Source organism: Prionailurus viverrinus, chromosome B3 (assembly GCF_022837055.1).
Source record: "Prionailurus viverrinus isolate Anna chromosome B3, UM_Priviv_1.0, whole genome shotgun sequence".
NCBI classification, from domain to species: domain Eukaryota; kingdom Metazoa; phylum Chordata; class Mammalia; order Carnivora; family Felidae; genus Prionailurus; species Prionailurus viverrinus.
Genome location: NC_062566.1, coordinates 12,503,898 through 12,523,883, shown reverse-complemented (window position 1 = coordinate 12,523,883; position 19,986 = coordinate 12,503,898). Strand labels below are relative to the sequence as shown.

General features: G+C 49.1%; 1 protein-coding gene across 2 annotated transcripts in view; it reads left to right on the top strand.

Annotated features, from left to right (window-relative positions):
- The window catches only part of IGF1R (insulin like growth factor 1 receptor), a 309,638-nt gene that overhangs the window by 276,032 nt on the left and 13,620 nt on the right, over positions 1–19,986 (top strand). For both annotated transcript variants that reach the window (XM_047862425.1, XM_047862426.1), the window contains exons 16-20: positions 1,124–1,353; positions 1,665–1,775; positions 5,723–5,882; positions 10,153–10,282; positions 16,342–16,476. In XM_047862425.1, the coding sequence (XP_047718381.1) occupies positions 1,124–1,353; positions 1,665–1,775; positions 5,723–5,882; positions 10,153–10,282; positions 16,342–16,476 (766 nt within the window). The remainder of the gene's footprint in view (positions 1–1,123; positions 1,354–1,664; positions 1,776–5,722; positions 5,883–10,152; positions 10,283–16,341; positions 16,477–19,986) is intronic.

Here is a 19,986-nt window from a genome sequence, read left to right as displayed (position 1 = left end):
TGTTTTTTTCTTTTTCTTTTTCATTCTGCCCATCTGAGTTGTGGGATGGATCCTCTGTATTGTTTTCTTTTCTTTCTTACCTCTCTTCTCCCTTTTCCTCTTTGTTTCTCCTTCCTGCCTGCCTGGAATTACTTCTTTGTTTTCTTACACCAGATTGACTGAAAGCCTTGGCTGGAGAAGTCATGTTCAGGCTCTGTCTTACCATGTCCCACCTCCCAGCCCCTCAACCCAGTTGTGGGCGGTCCCTGAGTTCATGGAGCTCAGGCCAGGGCCCTGGGGAGACCCCTGTGCTCACCAGCTGTCCCTCCACCTTGCTCACCACTGATGGTCCTTGGTGCCAGAGTTCAGCAGCTTCTGTTCCTGTATAGACACCCCAGGGGCTTCGCTGAGGCTGGAGACACTTGTCTAAACTAGAATAGTGCTACCAATAGAAATAGAAGGCCAGTCCCATATGTAACCATAAGTTTTTCTAATAACCACGTTTAAAAAAGTATAAAAGAAACAGGTGAGGGGCACCTGCCGTGGCTCAGTCAATTGAAATCCCACTTCACTTAGGTCACGATCTCACAATCCGTGAGTTCAAGCCCCACATCAGGCTCACTGCTGTCAGTGAAGAGCCCACTTCAGATCCTCTGTCCTCCCCTCTCTCTCTGCCCCTTCCCCACTCATGCTCTCTCTCTCTCTATAACATGAAAAAACATTTAAAAAAGAAGTGAAAAAGTGTTCATGATACACGTTATTTAACCCGGTATGTCCAAAGTATTATCAATTTAAATAGGTAGTCAGTCTAAAAACTATTGAAATATTTGCGTGAGTTTTTTTTCATACTAAGTCTTTGAAGCCTGTTGTGAATTCTATACTTAGCACATCTCAAATTGGATTCCTTTGTGGTTCCTGTGTGCTGTTAGGATCCTAAAATTATCTCAGAATCCTTGAAGACTTGAAATACCAGTGTGTGACCGTATAGCTGTCTTGCAGAAATTTCAGGACAAGCAGTGTCACTGTTTCCTGATGTTCTCTGTGGACTTCAGGAAGTGGCATCTTATATTCTGGTTTCCCCCAAAAGCATCTTCTGCCCAGGGGCTCCCTGCCTTACCTGTTTCGGTTCTGGTTTCTTCTCCAGTGTATGTACCTGATGAGTGGGAGGTTGCTCGGGAGAAAATCACCATGAGCCGAGAGCTGGGGCAGGGCTCGTTTGGGATGGTCTACGAAGGAGTTGCCAAAGGCGTGGTTAAAGATGAGCCCGAAACCAGGGTGGCCATCAAAACGGTGAACGAGGCCGCGAGCATGCGTGAAAGGATTGAATTTCTCAACGAGGCTTCAGTGATGAAGGAGTTCAATTGTCACCATGTGGTAAGAGAATGCCCTGAGAAGCCAGAAACTGACGCAGGGAGAACACCTCAGTGGGGCCCCCCAGAGTGTCAGTGGCATCACTTGGGGGTTTGGTGTCTCGCCCCGCCTTCCAGAGTTCCCCGTCACCTCACTGTTGGCCCTTAGACACCTGTGCACTAGCGGCTCTGGCTGTGGTGTAGACCCCGGCCAGTGGGGGCCCTGTGGCCCGCACGTCTGGGCTCTGCAGGTCACAGACTGTTCTAGCAGCCTGGATGGGGACTGTCACGGGCAACCCTCACCCTCTGAGTCCTTCTCTCTGTCATTCCTCCCAGGTGCGGTTGCTGGGCGTGGTGTCCCAGGGCCAGCCGACGCTGGTCATCATGGAACTGATGACGCGGGGTGATCTCAAAAGTTATCTCAGGTCTCTGAGGCCAGAAATAGAGGTCAGTTTTGGTTTTCACGGACTTCATACGTTACCTGTTCTTTCTTTAGCACCTTCCCACCACACCCCCCCCCCAGAAGATATTGTGTGTTTATTTTTTTTATTTTTAAAAAATTTTTTTGAGTGTGAGCGGGGGAGGGGCAGAGAGAAGGGGAGACACAGAACGGGAAGCAGGCTTCCGGCTCCAAGCTGTCAGCACAGAGCCCGACCCGGGGTCAAGCTCGCAAACCGTGAGATCATGACCTGAGCCGAAGTCAGATACCCAACCAACGGAGCCACCAGGCACCCCTGTGTCTTTAAACCTGCTTACTTTTCAACATTGAATGTTTCTTGCTGCATGCTTGGTTACAGGTCCTTTGTATGAAAGATGTCCCCGACTAGAGAGAGACCTCGAGCTTTTGTGGGAGCCCCTTGCCATTTCTCAGATACCCTTCTGCTTAACCCCTCTGTGCTCCTGTTCTGCATTCCGCCCCCCTCTAGTTCCCTCCTCCGCCGCAGGTGCTCCCTGACTTCTCCCTGCTTCTGCACAGCTTCCTCCCTGAAGCCTTCCCTGCTCCCCTGCCCGGAAGGCAGGGACCCTCCATGACTGCTCCCCTAGCACCAACTCTCTCTTCTATGGTCCTCCGAGCGGATTCCCCTTCCACCCCATCGTGTTCAGCTTTTCCTCCCAGGCTCCGAGCGCTGCCAGTTCAGGGTCCATGTTTGTGGCAGGCAGTCTTTCAGTAAACGCCTGTCAGAGTTCAATGTTAGGTTGACGTGATTCTTGTTGCTGGTGTGGTTTCCCACCCGGCTCTGTACACATAGATGCCCCCTTATTCACAAGCCCCCTCCCCACACACGTCCCTTCCCCCAGGCTGTCAACAGTCTGAGCCTTTGAGACCGGGAGGCCCTGTTTTCTCGAACTCTGCATCCACATGTCAGGCTTGATCCTGAGGCAGAATGATAATCGCCTCAGCTGCACAGTGTCTGCTTAGTCTAGTAAAAAAGACCAATTTGTGTTATGAGCTTCAACTTGTAAACCTGCTGAAGTCCTCTGCAATTTTTCATTAGTCACTGTGGTGTCTCCCCGTCTGTGGCATGAACCCACAAGGCAGCTTTTTAGCATATGGAAGCATGACTCCAAGTGAGTCACTCTAAGAATAAACTCGTAGATAAATACTTACAAATAATACCAGCAACATCTGCCTTTCATTCGGCCCCCTCGGTGGGTCTGAAGGCCTCACTTTCACCCTGACTTTGCTCTGTGGTGAGCAGGCTTTGCATCTGCTTGTATTCCCAGAATACTTCCCTTTTGAATCTCTACAGCCTTTCCCTGTTTGAGCCTAATCTTTGGTTTTCTTTTCATCTACAACTTAATTATCTCCCAAGTAGTTGTTCCTTAAATTTTAGTTCTGAGCACCTGTTTGCACGTGGCTTCCTCCATTCACAGCAGATGATTGTCCTTGTGGTTCTCTGAGGGTCACGAGGCCAAGTGTGGCCCGAGGCCCTGAGCAGGATGATTTACAACACACACCCACCCTCTGCTCTACAGTGTGGCTCCCCAGGTCCCCTGGATCGTAAACTGCCTCACTTCTGTAATACACAAGCCAGCATGAGGGAGAAAAGCTTCATCAGATAGGTGGCCCAAGACACGGCAGTGTATTTCTTATCAGATTCATGCAGACATCTGAAAAGTATGAAACGCTCCTTCCCTGCGTCCCCGATTTCAGGCACAGAATAAACGTTTGGAAACACGTAGTCTCCGTCCCGGCTTTGCTGCAAGCTGTCTGCCGTCCTCAGGCAGCTGCTTCGGGCCTCCGCACCTCAGTGTCCTCGTGTGTAAAATAAGATGGTTGGACAAGAAGGTTTCTGAAAGTCCCTTTTCCAGATCTCAAATTCACTTTTAGATGTGTCAGATTTAAACTTGTTCTTTCTAACTCAGGTCAAGGATAAAAATATGTATGCTTGTCCTGCAGATTCATTATACTCTATTTGGCATCTTCTCCCCAAGTTAAGATTTGCTCATTTACTTTGCTAAATGTGGGTGTTTGTGTATACATGCCTTCAGTAGCTCGAAGCAGATTAAAGATTTCCGCTCTCTGAAACGCCTGAAAGAATGGCAGTGTGGCACCATGAACTGATCAAATGTCAGCCCTCTCTTCCAATATGTATACTCAGATTCCTTTTATTGATTCTATCCTTCATGTTAACTATGAATGACCACTTCTTTTTTCTTAAAAATTTTAATGTGTATTTTTGAGGGAGAGAGAGAGACAGGGTGCAAGCAGGGGAGGGGCAGAGAGAGAGAGGGAGACACAGAATCCAAAGCAGGCTCCAGGCTCTGAGCTGTCAGCACACAGCCCGATGTGGGGCTCAAAGTCACGAACTGTGAGATCATGACCTGAACTGAAGTCAGACGCTTCACTGGCTGAACCACCCAGGCGCCCATAAATGACCACTTCCAGTAAACACATACACTTAATACTCCACAGCTTAAGTATTATGAGCATCAACTTAACAGTTCACCTGCAGATTTCCTAGCATACCATGCATATCTAAAGCCCCAGAAAGCTTAAAAGGCAACGGTGGGTCCTGAGACAGAAAAGCTTGTCTAAAGGAGACTCCCATGTAAAAAGAAAGTGCTGGTTTGGGCTTACCCTTGGGGACATCATGTCACTTCCCCCAGGAAACTCCGCGATAAGTATTTTAAACCACCAGGGACTGTCTTGATAGTCTCTTCAGAATGTAAACGTACGTCATGTGTAGGGAACTAACCCACAAGTGCTTTGGAGGGTTGTTATACTGCTTCTAGAAGGCAGCTTTCAGCAGAAACCAGCACATCACTGGGCATAGCCAACATCCACTGAGCACAGACCCTGGCCAGGCACTGGCAGGCACTTCCCATGTGTGGTCCCAGCTCATGCTTCCGGCAGTGACCCCACCCAGGCATGCTCTTCCCCTGGCACCCAGGGTTTGAGCCGGGAAGGTGGCGCTTTGGGACCTGTCAGAGTAATGTGGCTTTGCAGTGTTGTAACAGATGCTCTGTAGTCAGGGAAACTGAGGTAAACTCTATCGCACAGCACAAGCAAGAGGTGGTTAGTATCTAAACTGTGGCGGGCTGATTTGCTCTGTATTTTTTTTTTTTTTAGGATGGAGAGATTTTGGCACATGTTTTATATAAGCTTTTTTCTAAATGGATTTTTTATTATTCTGAGGTATTTTTCTTTAATTCCAAAGCCCTCCTCTACAAAGAGGAAATGCTTATCAAGTTACGTGTCCCTGTTTTACATTGATCCCCCTCCAGAATATGCTTCATCTGGACTTAAATTAATTGGCGAGTGCCTGTTTTCCTTGGTGCCCACAGAAAACAACAACCCAAGGAGTGCCACGTTGTGAAGTGAAAACGTTAGCCCTGATACTTTTGTACTTTAGATGAAAGTTAAAGAGAAAGAAAAAGATCAGATACTTGATAACAATGCTCACATGGGAAATAAAGCATACGGGGTCCATTTGGGAAACACATTTACTTATTTCCACACAGCCTTTGTAATATTCTCTCGCTCCTTTCACCTGCACTTTGATTATAGACAGAAAAGGAACATATAAACTAATAAAAACTTGAGTAATCAAGAAATCTTAATATCTGAAATTGTTAGTTTCACTTTAAATAATTTTTGCCCTACCCAAAATAGAAAATGCTGGTCCCAAGTTGTGCTAATTAGCGTTTCTCTCTGCAACTCTGTGTGATGTGGTCAGCGGGCAAGCGCATGACTTTACCACGAAGCAGATGCTATGGTCTCCATAATAATATGTTCCTTCTGAGCAAGTCCTGTTTCTTAGCAGACTGACCTGTGGTGCTCAGATTGAACAACGATGGATTTGCACACCCTGGAAGAATTAGGGTGGGGGGTATTCCTAAATTCTCACGTGAAATTTTTTTTTTTTTTTTTTTTTTTTTATCTCCAACAGAATAATCCAGTCCTAGCACCTCCAAGCCTAAGCAAGATGATCCAGATGGCTGGAGAGATTGCGGACGGCATGGCATACCTCAACGCCAACAAGTTTGTCCACAGGGACCTTGCTGCCCGGAACTGCATGGTGGCTGAAGATTTCACGGTCAAAATCGGAGGTGTGTTCTTAGCTTCTCAGGTCTGAGCAGGAACTAAACTCACACAAATTTCAGAGACCGAGCTGGCATTCACCCACCTGTGAAGAGGTTTTCCAGTGCATCCCATGAGTACAGAGTCTTGTACTTGGGAATAACTTGGTTGTCTCCAAGTGATAGTCAATCACAAACCTGACTGGGCTGGCTCAAATCCCTATAGCACATGTGGGCACAGCAGAACAGGCAGTGGACAAGGATGAGCTGAGGCCATGGTCTCTGAGGTAGCCTCTCCTGGCGTTTGGAGCATTTTTTGGCAGAAGAGTTCTAAGCGTTGGTTACAGAAATAATTGAGGCAATGTCCTCAGGTGATTTTGACTTGGGAGTAAAAGTTGCCATATAAACTACCAACATTTCCTCCAATGTTTCTGGCTTGAAAGGAGTTTTGCCCTCTCAGCGGTCCATGGAGGTTTCTAAGATGTGAGGCCCCCAACAGTGAAGTCCCTGCATAGAGCAGTAACAGTGACAGGGAGGTGCAATCACTCAGGTGAGGGAAGATCACTGCTTATTGGGGTTCACACCCAAGTTGGTCAACCTCTGAGCTCTCGACCTGTGTATTATAACGCTTAGCTGATCAACCTGCTGGTTAGACCCCTTGTTGCCACCACCCACTGAAGCACCAAAAAAGGGGGGGTTGGGTTGCATTTCTGGTGCTGGTTAGAAATTCATTTTAGCCTTTAGGTTTGGGTTTTGCTTTGATCTCTTAATCCTGATAAAAACACTTATAACCTCAGGGCTACTCGGGAAAGCTACCTACTTTTACCAGAACCCTTACCTTCCCATTATGAGATGACGATGGCTCAGAAAAACATCAAGTATTTATTCTGAGAAACTGCAGAGGACACTTTACATCCAAAATCCATTTAAAATTAACCTCCTTGGGGCACCTGGGTGGCGCAGTCGGTTAAGCGTCCGACTTCAGCCAGGTCACGATCTCGCGGTCTGTGAGTTCAAGCCCCGCATCGGGCTCTGGGCTGATGGCTCGGAGCCTGGAGCCTGTTTCCGATTCTGTGTCTCCCTCTCTCTCTGCCCCTCCCCCGTTCATGCTCTGTCTCTCTCTGTCCCAAAAATAAATAAACGTTGAAAAAAAAATAAAAATAAAATAAAATTAACCTCCTTGATGTAGCTGACTTTGCTAACACATAGAAACAGACACACAGAGTTAGACAAAATGAGGGGACAGAGGACTATGTCCCAATTGAAAAACTAGCACAAAATCACAGCAAAAGAGCTGAACCAACCAGAGGTAGGCAATATGCCTGATAGAGAAATCAAAGTAATGGTCGTAAAGATACTCACGGGACTTGAGAAAAGAGTAGAGGATCTCACCGAGACCTTCAACAAAGAGACAGAAAATATGCCAAAGAACCAATCAGACAGAGATGAAGAACTTAGTAACCAAAATTAAAGATACACTAGAGGGAATCGGTAGAAGAGGAAGCAGAAGAACTGATCCCTGAACTGGAAGAGGGAGTAATGGAAAGCAACCAAACAGAACAGGAAAAAGATAAAAGAATTATAAAAGAAGGATAGGTTAAGGGAACTCAGCAACACCATCAAGCATAATAGCATTCACATTATAGAGATCCCAGAAGGAGAAGAGAGAGAAAATTTATTTGAGGAAATAATAGCTGGAAACTTCCCTAATCTGTAGAAGGAAATAGACTCAGGAAGCAGTGAGAGCCCCCAATAAAATCAACCAAGGAGGTCCACACCAAGAGACATAATAATTAAAATGGCAAAAGGTAGTGATAAAGTTTTAAAAGCAGCAAGAGAAAAGAAAACAATTACATACAAGGGAAACCCCATAAGACTATAAGCTGATTTTTCAGCAGAAACTTTATAGGCCAGAAGGGAGTGGAATGATATATTCAAAGTACTGAAAAAAAATAAAGTAAAATAAATTTAACCTTTTTCTAGCTCTTGAACTATCTGTTATGGAAATGCTCATCTTTCTTTAGCAGTATATTTTTTCTTTAGCTATGATTTTGAATGAAATATTTCGATCCTTTAGTTGTGAATGAGGAGTATCCCCTCTAGAATAGTTATCCAATTAGGGGTTAGTGTCTTTATTTTTCATTTGGAGGAAACAGAGATGATGAATGGAGCCATATCATAGAGCCATATCATCAGAACTACTCATTCATGAGCTATCAGTATGTCCCTGGATTTGGCCCTTTGAGGCATCCACACGTCTGGTGCCCCTTGAATCCCAGGAGGCTGACAGGCTCCAGGGTTTCTAGGAAACAGCCTCTCTTGCCGCTGTCTGGGCTTTCTTTGTGCTCCCTGCTCCCTTCCCCTTCCCTTTTCGTTCCTTCCCCTTTTCCATGAAGACTCAGATTATTCCCATGGAGATGCCAGGCAGCCCTCCTTCCCCATCGCTACAGAACCGGGAAGCCCTGAGCTTAAATCCTGGTTCTGCCGCTAGCAGATGAGACTTGGGACTAGTGCCTTAAGTTCTGAGCCTCAGTTTCTTTCCCTTGGAAATGGGGATGCTGATAGAGCAGACCCACGAGATGGTGGGCAGGACTGGGCACGGGACAGCTCCAAGCACACACCTGGCACAGGACAGGTCCCCAGTAGATGTCAGTTCCTGGGGCCATCAGCGTCCTGCTTCCCACACCCGCTTCCTGGCACACGCAGGAGCTCAGCTCATGCTACCTGCTTTCCGGTTTCACATCACGGTAGGAGAGCTCTTGTCGGGCCACTTGCCATTTGAAGTCCAAATCAGCAAGGACCATATTTGCCATTTAACCCAGTGGCACATTTACAGTGACATTTGTACTTGCAGTTTTTCTCACTAACATTTGGAATTTTTCTTTTGTGCTGTGGAAGAAATAGCTTGTGTTCTTTTTCTGGGATTTCTTTTTTTTTTTTTTTTCTCCTTTTTGTGCAAGTAAAGACAAGTCCTCTCCTCTGCATGTCACTGGATTAATTCTGAGATAGGGTTCCAACACTTGGTTTTTATTCCTCACTTGGGTTCAAAAGATCTGTTTTTCCAATGCCCGGTGTCTCATGGAGTACAAACATGACAAGTAATTTCACCAGAGGCAGCTGTTGACCCCTCAGCTCAGTACAAGTAAATTGTGTTGGTTAACGTGCAAGGAACTTTATTCCCTGTGTTTGCTTTGTAGCCTAACCGCTTTGTGGCACAGTTAGAGACATGAATGAACATTTTAGAAAGAAGAGCAGCCCTTTCTCCTGGGGAAGGAAATGGAAGAGTCCCTGTAAGAAAAGGTTGGGTGATTGAGTGGAAAATCAAAATCTGACAAAGAAGCGATAATTTAGGATTATAAAGCAGGCCTGCCATCAAACATAATTATGTGACATCTTCTAGAGACATGGAAAATGGAACAAATTTTCAAAAACGAGTAGGAGCATTATGTTGAAAAACATTATTGGGTAATAGCTTCAGGGGCCTAGTAAATAGCATCTCCTAGCATCTTACTGTGTACTTTTCTTTCCCCGTGAATTGGTACTTTCAATATTTTCCCCCTTATTAAGCAGTAAAACTATTTTATTTCCTCTGGCAGTGGGGCAGTGCTACCAAGTAAGTAAGAGTCAGAATGCTCTTATTTATTTCACCAGGTTCTAAAACCACATGTAAATGACCTTTGGTCTACACGTGAATATTTTCTTGATAAAGTGGGAGACTTGGTAATTTATAAACTGCTTCTCACTTTAAATGAATAAAGGAATTAACTTTTTTATTTATCTGTTTCTTTATTTGGAATGAAATTAAATTTTTTTATTTTTATTAATTTTTTGAATGTTTGTTTATTTTTGAGAGGGAAAGAGAGACAGAGACAGAGTGTGAGCGGGGGAGGGGCAGAGAGAGAGAGGGAGACACAGAATCCGAAGCAGGCTCCAGGCTCTGAGCTGTCGGCACAGAGCCCGACGTGGGGCTTCGACCCACAAACCATGAGATCATGACCTGAGCCGAAGCCAGATGCGTCACCAACTGAGCCCCCCCAGGGGTCCCAACTTTTTTTTTTTTCAAAGGACTCCAATTGTAAACCTATTTGAAGCAGACATTCATTGGTATTTACTTGTCACAGGATTAATTGATCAGTCATCCCTTATCGATTCTGCCTTATACAATTGTAAATGCTGATACCCAGCCTCCTGAGAGTGTGGCTCACCCGTGGGTGCCCCACAGCTGTGATGGGACATCTTTGCTTCCGCCCTGAGAGCTGCTCAAAGTGCGTCACTCTCGTGCCTTCTCTCCACCTTACAGATTTCGGTATGACGAGAGATATCTACGAGACAGACTATTACCGGAAAGGAGGGAAGGGGCTGCTGCCTGTGCGCTGGATGTCACCCGAGTCCCTCAAGGATGGGGTCTTCACCACTCACTCTGACGTCTGGTATGAGAGTCTCCTTCTGTAATGCGAGCCCAGAGCCCTCCAGCTTCCACAGATCCCACTGGCTCTGTCTCGAGGGCTTTATGTTTCTACTGGTCTCTATTCATCGTTACCCCGTTTCCAGCTTTGGCCAAGCGCTGTGTGGGCCATAGTCCTGCACGGTTGAAGGGCTCCTGTTGTCAGTGGGCTAGCTGAGGACAGCGGGCATCTGTGGGCTCTAAAGAATTTGTGAGACCCACATTTCTTGCAGTCCTTAAGTACTCAGTAAGTGGCGAGGAGCCCTTGAGAGACAGACCACCAGGGGCCGGGACGTGTCCGAAAACTTCACCTCTCCCCTGGCCACCTGCCCTCGTTCCATCTTTCCCAATAAATAGATAACGTGGTGTGTGTGCGGCTGCCTCACCTAATTACAACTCCGGATTGCAGACATTCCTTTGTTCACACCCAAAGCTTGTGAGTCTGGATGTGTTCTCTCATTGGTCCCATCTGCTGTCTGTCCTTTTTCAAAGGACTTCACCATTGTGGACCCAGGGATGAGGTAGAAAGCACAATGTCTCCCTTCACAATAACGTATCTTGGGGTAGAAAGCTTAGCTGAGGAGTACAGAGGACTCTCAGTAGTGCTGTTTCCTGTGATACCTCAGCAACACTGTGGAGAGGAGGCCAGGTTCTGAAATACAACTGAGGTCCTTGGCAGGCTGAGGCCCTGGCACATCTACCTCCTAGAACGTCAACTAGTTTCTTGGCTGTCCTCTCGGGAGGTCCCATTGCTGGTGTGTTACGGAAATGGGAGTTGTTTACTCAACTGTCTGGACGACCACATAGAGGAGCTATTTAAATAGTGACCGACATCATTTTTTTTTTTTTAACCTCGTGAACCTTTCATAGTTCAAGGGCCTTGGATCTCACTACGAAGACAGGTGCAAATTGGAAATAGCATTTGAATACGACCCGGCAAAGCGTGATTGCTTCTCGAGTTCACGTACGAGATCTGTTTTTGCAGTCGGCCTGTCCAAGATAGTTAGCTCTTTGCTGTCAAATCAAAGTGCTCACCACCATTTTTAGATGTAGAGATGATGGGGAGAGAAGGTCTGTTCATGCATCTGATTATTGTAGCCTCTATACCTCCCAAAGCTCTGAGGTCAGCTTGTAGTACAATAAAAGAGAAAACCGTGCGAGCCAGGGACAGCAGAGGCAGGATGAGAAGATAAAACTAGAGTTATTAATATCTCACAGGCTAATTTTGCCCAAACCCTGGTTAGCAACGAATGCCACCAGCAGCAGCAACAGAGGGACATGCAGGGGGTTCGATGCCAGTTTTCTCCCACTCGACGGCATCGACATTAAGCATGAGTAATATGTGTATGTAAACAAGAGTGTCTATTTGATAATCATTCCGTTCAGTGTTCAGGCATTAACAGTGCTTTAAATTCTCTCTCTCTCTCTCTTTTTTTTTTTTTTTTTTTTGGTAACACAGCCTTTGAGGGTAACATGGGTAGGGTAGGCCAGGACTTGGTGAATATGGAAGGTTCCTCAGCTGCCTAGGATCTTAAGCCCTCCCTGTCAAAGGAATGGGAGTCACCTTAGATTGTATTCAATAGCACAAAACAGGTGTTCCCAAATAGTTGAAACTCTAGATAGAGATACAGAGAATTGTATTTGACTGTGTCAAAGAGACCTCAGCATCTTTGGTTTGGGAGGCACTCCCAAGGTTGTGTCCAGCCCCCACATCCCACCCGTGGCCTCTTTGACAGCTAGTGGTTAGGCTTCTGCTCAAATGTCTCCAGGACTACTTGTCCTCTCCCTCACAAGGACAAGCCACCCTAACTCTTAAGACGCCCTTGTTCTTTGCAGGTCTTTCTCATATGATGCTTAAGTCCGCCTCTTGGTGACACCCGTTGGCCCTCCTCTGTAGCATAGTCGTATGCTCTCATCTGTTTTTGACGAGACGGGCCTTGGAGTCACAAGGAAGTGGTCTCTTTTCTCTAGTTTGAACACTTCCACATTTTCCCAGTGCCCTCTGAGATTTTATTCCCAGGCCCTCGGGCTCTGTGCTTCCTACTCCTGCAGCTCTGTCGTAGCACCGTGTCCTTGCAGGATGATTCCTTTGGCTTAGAAGACACAAGTGTGCCCTCCAGGGATGGAGGGAACCAAGCAAAAAACTAGGCAGTTGGAGCCCACAAGTGTGTCCCCTCCCTGGGCGTCTGGATCACCCTCCAACAGTCTTCATTTCTTGACTTACTAAGAAGGTTTCCAAACTTCCACAAATACCTAGGCCCGCACCCACTTAAAATTATTTGCTTCTTTACTGGCTAATTCACGTCAGCGGGGAATGTGGAGATCTGTGTAGGTCTCAATTTGCTGGTGGGTGGGACACAGACATGATCCTGTCGTGGTGTGCTGAGGTGTGGTTCCTGAACGCTGGCCCCAGGTGGCAGTGGCAGTGATGTGTGAGAGTCACATCAAGTTGTACCTTCTTCGGGGCAAACCCCCCAGTGCTCATGATTGGAAAAGACATCACACATACTCTGGTTTCTCTTCAGATCGCATAAATCTTTCGCCTTTTAGAAAAGATGTCCTGCAAAGACATTTGTCTAGTGTTTACAGATGAAACCTGTCCACAAAATTCATGACTCGGTACTATATGAAGGCATTGAAACCAGCGCCCATGCCGTTGTAAATCATCTGCTTTGAAAAGTACACAGGCTTTGCCTCTTAGTGTCCCTGTCTGGCCGTGTGGCCTTGGTCAAACCACAGGGCATCTCTGGGCTTTGGCTGCTCAGCCTGTGAGGTGCGGTCTGCTTTGGAGTGTCTGTACTCCCTATTAGGCCTGCAGTAGCTCGCTGAATGTTTACATGGCTCCTGCGGCAACTAGTGATGCCAGGGGGGCATCTTGGTGTGGGGTAGAGATGGTTCAGCCTTCACGCATTGGACTCGGCCGGTCACTTCCCGCGAAGGGTGACCAGACTCCAGCATTGAGTGGCCCTCCCTGACGAGGAATACTGACATCACACAGGAGTCACTCCAGGCCAGCCCTGTTACCTGCTGTGTGACTTCATGCGTGTGACCGTGAGGACCTGGTGGGGCCCAGGAAATGCTCAGTGTGTGCAAGAACAGGGCGACTAGAGACCGACTCCCTGTCCTGGAAGGGTGAAGCCTTGTGGAGAAGAGGAAGTGATCCTGACAGGTTGGAGTCACAAAAGCCTGGCCAGAAGAGACGGGGCCGTGGGGCACCCTGAAGTAGGAGTGTCACTTACAAGGCAGTGGGGATGCAGGTTCTAGACCGCGGGAATGCCGAGAGAGGCTATGGCGGCAGGACACGCTTGCGAAAGACGGTGGGACTTCCTTGAGGGAGTTAGGGTGGAGAGAGAGCAAGTAAGGCCTCAGATGTTGTGTCAGGGGCTTGGGCCTGATTCTTCAGGGTCTGCAAAGACGCATAAAGCTTCTGAAGGAAGAGCGACACGGGAGACTGGTTTAAGATGTTCATGTTAGCTAGAGCATCAGGCCGCATCATGAATGGTGCTAGCACCAGAAAGGAAGAGTGCTATAGGCCGAGGAGGACCGTCAGTGCCGTGGTGGACCCTGAGGAGGCCGAGGGAAGGACGGCCTTGGGTTGACTGCTCAAGTGAGGCAGGACACCAGCTACTTGAGGCCAGAAGAACAGGACCGAGAGGCAGAGCTTGGGCTGAGACACGGGAAGTTTATGGATAGCCCAAGGTACCGGGAGCTTGAAACAGAGCACCGGGAGCCGGAAGAGTCCGTGCGGGAGCCGTTGAGTGAGAATGGGCTGCTTGAGAGGGGCTGGCCCCACCGGCAGAGTCTTTGGAGGAGAAGGGGCTCTGGGGGGGGAACTGTGTTGTTCTCAGAGGATTCCTCAGGCCAGGCCTGCAATCAGTAAAAACAGCCACACTTGTCATTCCTTGCACTGTACCACATTCCAGACATGAAGGTTGGGAGCTCCGAGGCACGCTGCCGATGTGACCAGGCCCACTCCAGTATGACATCCCAGCACCAGAGTTGTGGAGAAGCTGGCTGCTTTCAGCCCAAGCCTCTGAAGTGTGCCTTCAGCCACACTTAGGCCTCTGGGTCTTTGGCTTTTCTAGGTCTCTTGTGCAATATAAAGGCTATTTCTTGGTCACTGGAAATTAAAAAGGGCCTTGGGTGAGTCGGTCCTCTGCTAAGATTCTATTTATGTCTGATATCTGTTCTTAGTACAAAGTTGCACAGAAACCTTTTTTTTTTTTTAATGTTTATTTATTTATATTTAGAGAGAGAAAGAGCATGCTCGCGAGCAGGGGAGGGGCAGAGAGAGAATCCCAAGCAGGCTCCACGCTGCAGTGCAGAGCCGGACATGGGGCTCGAACCCAAGAACCGTGAGAGCATGATCTGAGCTGAAATCAAGAGTCGGATGCCTAACCGACTGAGCCACCCAGGCGCCCCTGTACAGAAACCTTTTGCTCACAGAAAAGTAGCTGTAGCTGAAGCAGTGAATAAAACATTGGCTCAGGCTCCGGGCCAGGATCCCGGGAGCTCTCGGTGGGAAGCGCCAGGCCCCAGAATTTTCAGTGTGGCTCTGCCACTAGCACCCCCTGGCCCTTCCGCAGTCCTGTCGGAAGCCCCTCGGGCTGCTTGCTGCCGACGAGCCTGCTTTATTCTGCTGAAAAAATTCGTGCGAGGTGGCAGTGTTGGGAGGCCACCTTTATTTTGCAGGTTACAGAATCTCCTTTTAAACATTATCTGTCTGAACTTTCTGTGTGCGTGTCCACGTATTTTAATTTGTTTTCCAGCAGTTAGATCTTCTAAACCAGCAGGCAAAACTGCATGCATAGCGGAATGGCTCACTGCCCCCGCTGCTGAATTTACGCCTTGGCCCCTTTGCCCCTCAGCTAAACTCTTCTTAAGGATGCCTCCTTGCCTGCCAGCCCGCCGTCAGCCAGTGCTGTGCTCCTGGCTTCTCTCGCTGTGAGACTGAGCCCCCGTCACATGTCACAGACCGGCAGCTCCCCAGCTCACTCCCACAGGGCTTCCCTCCCCACTGGCCCCACTGGACCTGTGAGATCCCCTTCTGAGCTTTCTAACCCTCCAGACCTGTGGAAGTCAGAACTGCGGTCAGAGACCCAGGCGTCAGTATATTTTGAAAACTCACCAGGAGGGGTGCGGGGGTGGCTCAGTCTGTTAACTGGCTCAGGTCATGATCTCAGGGTCTGTGGGTTCGAGCCCCACATCGGGCTCTGTGCTGACAGCTCAGAGCCTGGAGCCTGCTTTGGATTCTGTCTCTCCCTCTCTCTCTGCCCCTCCCCTGCTCGTGCTCACTCGCTCACTCTCTCTCTCTCAAAAATAAATAAACATTAAAAAAATATTTAGGAGCACATGGGTAGCTCAGTCGGTTAAGCATCTAACTTCAGCTCAGGTCATGATCTCACGGTTCGTGAGTTCGAGCCCTGCGTGGGGGTCAGCACAGAGCCTGGAGCTTGTTTCGGATTCTATGCCTCCCTCTCTCCCTGCGCCTCCCCCACTTGCACTTTGTCTCTTTCTCTCGCTCTCAAAACTAAATAAACATTAAAAAAATGTTTCTAAACTTGCCAGGAGACTCACTCCACAGCCAGCATTGAGAGCTACTTGGGTACAAGTTTCCAAAATAGGGGAGCTTGTTGAATGGCTTGATTGTCCCAGGCTGTTTTCGAGGTCACTAAACCACTGTCCCGGCAGGGCCTGGGGACCTGCCTTTAATTAGAGGATAGAGCACATTTGGGAGACACTGCCCTATTGGGCCCGTGGCTGGGGCCAGGCCCTGAACTCAACCTGCCCGGCGTTCAAATGAGAAAGCAGGTGCTTCTGAGTCATTCAGGGGGCACTGCAAACCACCCCCTGCTACAGCTTTGCCCACACTGTGGGAAGACAAGGGCCACGCTTCGCCGCTGCTGGGCACACTGGAGGACGCTCGCTCAGTCACCATGCCGAGGGCACGTTTTCAGCACCCGGGGTGGGGAAATGCTGGAAGGGAAGGGGCAGTGAGGGCTGCCCGCCCCTCTCTGAGCCCTCACGTCCCCTCTCTCACCCTAGGTCCTTCGGGGTCGTTCTCTGGGAGATCGCCACACTGGCCGAGCAGCCGTACCAGGGCTTGTCCAACGAGCAAGTGCTTCGCTTCGTCATGGAGGGCGGCCTTCTGGACAAGCCGGACAACTGCCCCGACATGCTGTACGTACGCCTGGGCCCCTGATGCCCTCCCTCAGATTCCCCTCCTCGATGACCCTTCCTGGGTCACCCGAGATGGGTGGTTCTGAGAGCCAGTCTCTGCGGCCCGGCAGGTGGAGATGAGGGGGCAGGGTGCAGTTTGGAAGGAGGTTATCCTGATGGAAGGACCCTGGGCCTTTGCGGAGCCACCTTAAGTTCACCGCATCTCCCTTAATCTTTTAGTCCTGGTTTGCACCTGGGGTCTCAGGCCAGACATCTCTGGGAAGTATTTGACCAAAGCGATCCACGCAGAGTTTAAGAAAAAGTGGGGGAGGGGGCAACAACATGGCACTGGTTGCTCTTAAGCCAAATCCCGGAGCCTCTTGCAGCCTTTGGCACAACTGCTCTGGCACCACGTAGGGCAAACCTCAGGCCTCTTCCCACCGCGTGCCGCCTCCACCGTGGCGCCCCCCCCCCCCCCCCCCCCCAGGTTTCTTCTCTGCTGAGTACTGACCAAAGTTATTAGCTGTGAAAGCAACACGCTTTCTGGAGCTTCACCCAGTGACCCATGGGGACCGGGAATGTGGTTCAGCTGGCCCGTCAGGAGGCCCTGACACAGCCCCGGGGGTGCACAGCTTTGGGCGCTGGCAGATTCATCACCTCAAACCGCTTCTTTTTAACAACAACAACAAGAACATTCCGCTTTTTGTTCCTGAGGTTTGTCCGATGATGGGAGGGTGTCCGTGATCCCTCCTGGGCCTCGCTGCTCAGCGTCCTTAGTCGCGCTCCTTGTTGGCGCAGGTCAGAGCTGTCGAGGGCGAGAGGGCCTCACTGTTCACAGGAGGAACGAGTCAGATGAGGCTGTGAAGGTGTTCTGTGGTTGGGTCATTGGGTGCAGGACAGGAGCAGGGAGAGAGTGTGGACTTGTTTTCCACGTGGACGTTAAGGCAGGGCTCAGAGAGTCTTCTGGATCCCAATGGGTAGAGGTAGGCTACCACTCATGCCTCAGGACCAGTTCCGGAATTTTCCAGAAATGTTCTTCAGGACAGGTGTGGCTTCACATTGGGAGCAACCCCGGAGGAGATGTCAGGCGATCTCTGTGTCTGTGTGGAAGACCCCCCCCACCCACAGATATGCCACCTGCACACGCACCAGGCCCCCAGCGAGCAGGGGCCCCAGGCCAGGCCTCAGGGTGGTGGGTTTGCCACTATGAGTCTGATACCACGTCCGCTGGGGACCAGGGAAACTGGCCTCGACAGTCCTGAAACCTTTGCTCCTTTGAGTCTCTCACAGTTTCCTTGGGTCAGGACTCTGGACACGGGTGTGCCGGCCCCTTGGCTCAGTCTCATCAGCCCGAAATCCAGACGTAGCCTGGGGGTGCCAGCATCTGAGGCTCTGGGCCTCCGGCAGGACTCATGCCTAGGGCTGCAGAACCGCCGGCCTTCCGGAGGATGGGTCTTCTCCCACCGGAGTGGCTTACTTCTTCAGGGCCAGCAACAGAATCTCGGCTGCTTTTACCATTCGTTTTAGCTGATTAAGCCACATCCAGCCCAGATCATCTCCCTTAACTCTCTGGTTAACTCAGAGTCAGCTGATGAGAAAACTCCATAACGAGGTGAAACCCCATCATCTTTCTTAGTCTGACCCACATTCAGGTGAGGGGTTATACAGGGCGTTGACCCCAGGGGCAGGAATCTGGGGGAGCATCTTAGAATCGGACTACCACAGCTTGGGAAGCAGAAACCACTGTCCATCAACAAACCAGGGTTTTGTGTATTTTTTCTGAAGCACTTTGTTGCTACCAAAACTGAATCCACGTTGATGTGGTAGGCCTTGTTCCCATGGCTCTGACCATGCGGCTGTAGGACCTCTGGGCTGGGGGACTCGGTGCGGCACCCCGTGCTTCTGGAGTGCATTAGCTGAGCCTTATGCTTCCTAACTGCTGCTTCTCAATGTTTGTTCAGCTGAAGCCCAGGGATAGCTGGTATGGAATTAAGAAAGAGGACCCAAGACTGCCATAGGGGAAGCAGCATTCTGGCATCTACGTGTATGTGTGTGTGTGTGTGTGTTTGTGTTTTGAGGGTGGGGGAGCCCCCTGATCATTTGAGCCTGGGGCTGGACTAGGAAGCCTGCATGGGCCTGGACATGGGGTGCAGAGTAGACCCACCAATGACAGGAGGCCCCATTTCTCAGAGGGCCGTGTATATGGGTCAGGGAGGGGGGATGGGGTTTCCCAGATCCCTCAAGAACCTTCCCAGTTAGCCTCTTCAGGTTTCAGAACCCAAAGTTAGAAGAGACTCAAAAAGTCACTTAGTACATGTTTATTAATTTGCATTTATATTAAATAGGTACATAATAATACATTTAATTTACATGTATACACACACACACACACACATATATATATATATAGAGAGAGAGAGAGGCAGGGAGAGAGGGAGGGAGAGAGAGAGAGCACACAAACAGGGGAGAGGGGCAAAGAAAGAGAAGGAGGAAAATCCCAAGCAGGCTTTGCAAGCATGGATCCCGACCGGGGACTTGAACTCACAAACCCGTGAGATCATGACCTGAGCCAAAACCAAGAGTCGGACACTTAACCAACTGAGCCACCCAGGCGCCCCTCACATTTTCTTCCCTAGCATGGAAACGCTTCCTCTGTGCACCTGTATTAGTTTTTTACACAGTGGGTCATTATCCCAAACCCAACAATGAGCATTTACCATCTCATGGAGTTTCTGAAGGCCTGGAACCTGGGAGCGGCTTAGCGGGATGGCTCTGGCTCAGGGTCTCTCACGAGGCTCCAGTCATCAGAAGGCTTGACTAGGGCCGGGACCCACTTGCAAGTGGCATGCAGCTGGCTTCTCCAAGCAGGGCTTGGCAAACTTACCTCTAGAAAAACAGATAGGAAGTGTTCTCAGCTCTGTGGTCTCATACGATCTCATTGTGCAAACGCAGTCACAGATGCCACGTGAATGAGTGTGGCTGTGCTCCGGTAAAACTTTACTTGGGGATACTGAGATTTGAATTTCACATAATTTTCATGTCACAAAATATTCTTATTTTGATTTTTTTTTCAACCATTTACAAATATAAAAACCATTCTTAGCTCAGAGGCCTCACCAAAAAAATTGGACAGTAGGCTAGTTTTGGGCCATGGGCCTGTAGCTTGCCCAAGAGCAAAGGACTCCAGAGCGGAGCAGATGCCACAGTGTCCTTCATGGCCAAACCTCAGGGGTGGTCCTCTGTGATGTGGGAGGAGATTACGGGAGGCATGAACCCCAGGAGGTGGGGATCACTGCGGGCTGGGTACCACACCCCACTGACTCCCAGGTTGCCTCACAGGTGACTGTTCTCCATGAACAGTGTGGTCACTGTATTCTTATCAGCTCATTATAAGAAAAATCTTCCTTCAGAGAAAAAGAAAAATCTCAGTAATGGAGTATAAGGAGTGATGCCTGCTGAGTTTGCATCCGAGGGTCTGTTGCCAGAATAGAGGCTGATCCTGGGGCTGATGGTGGTGTAGGAAGCTTAGCC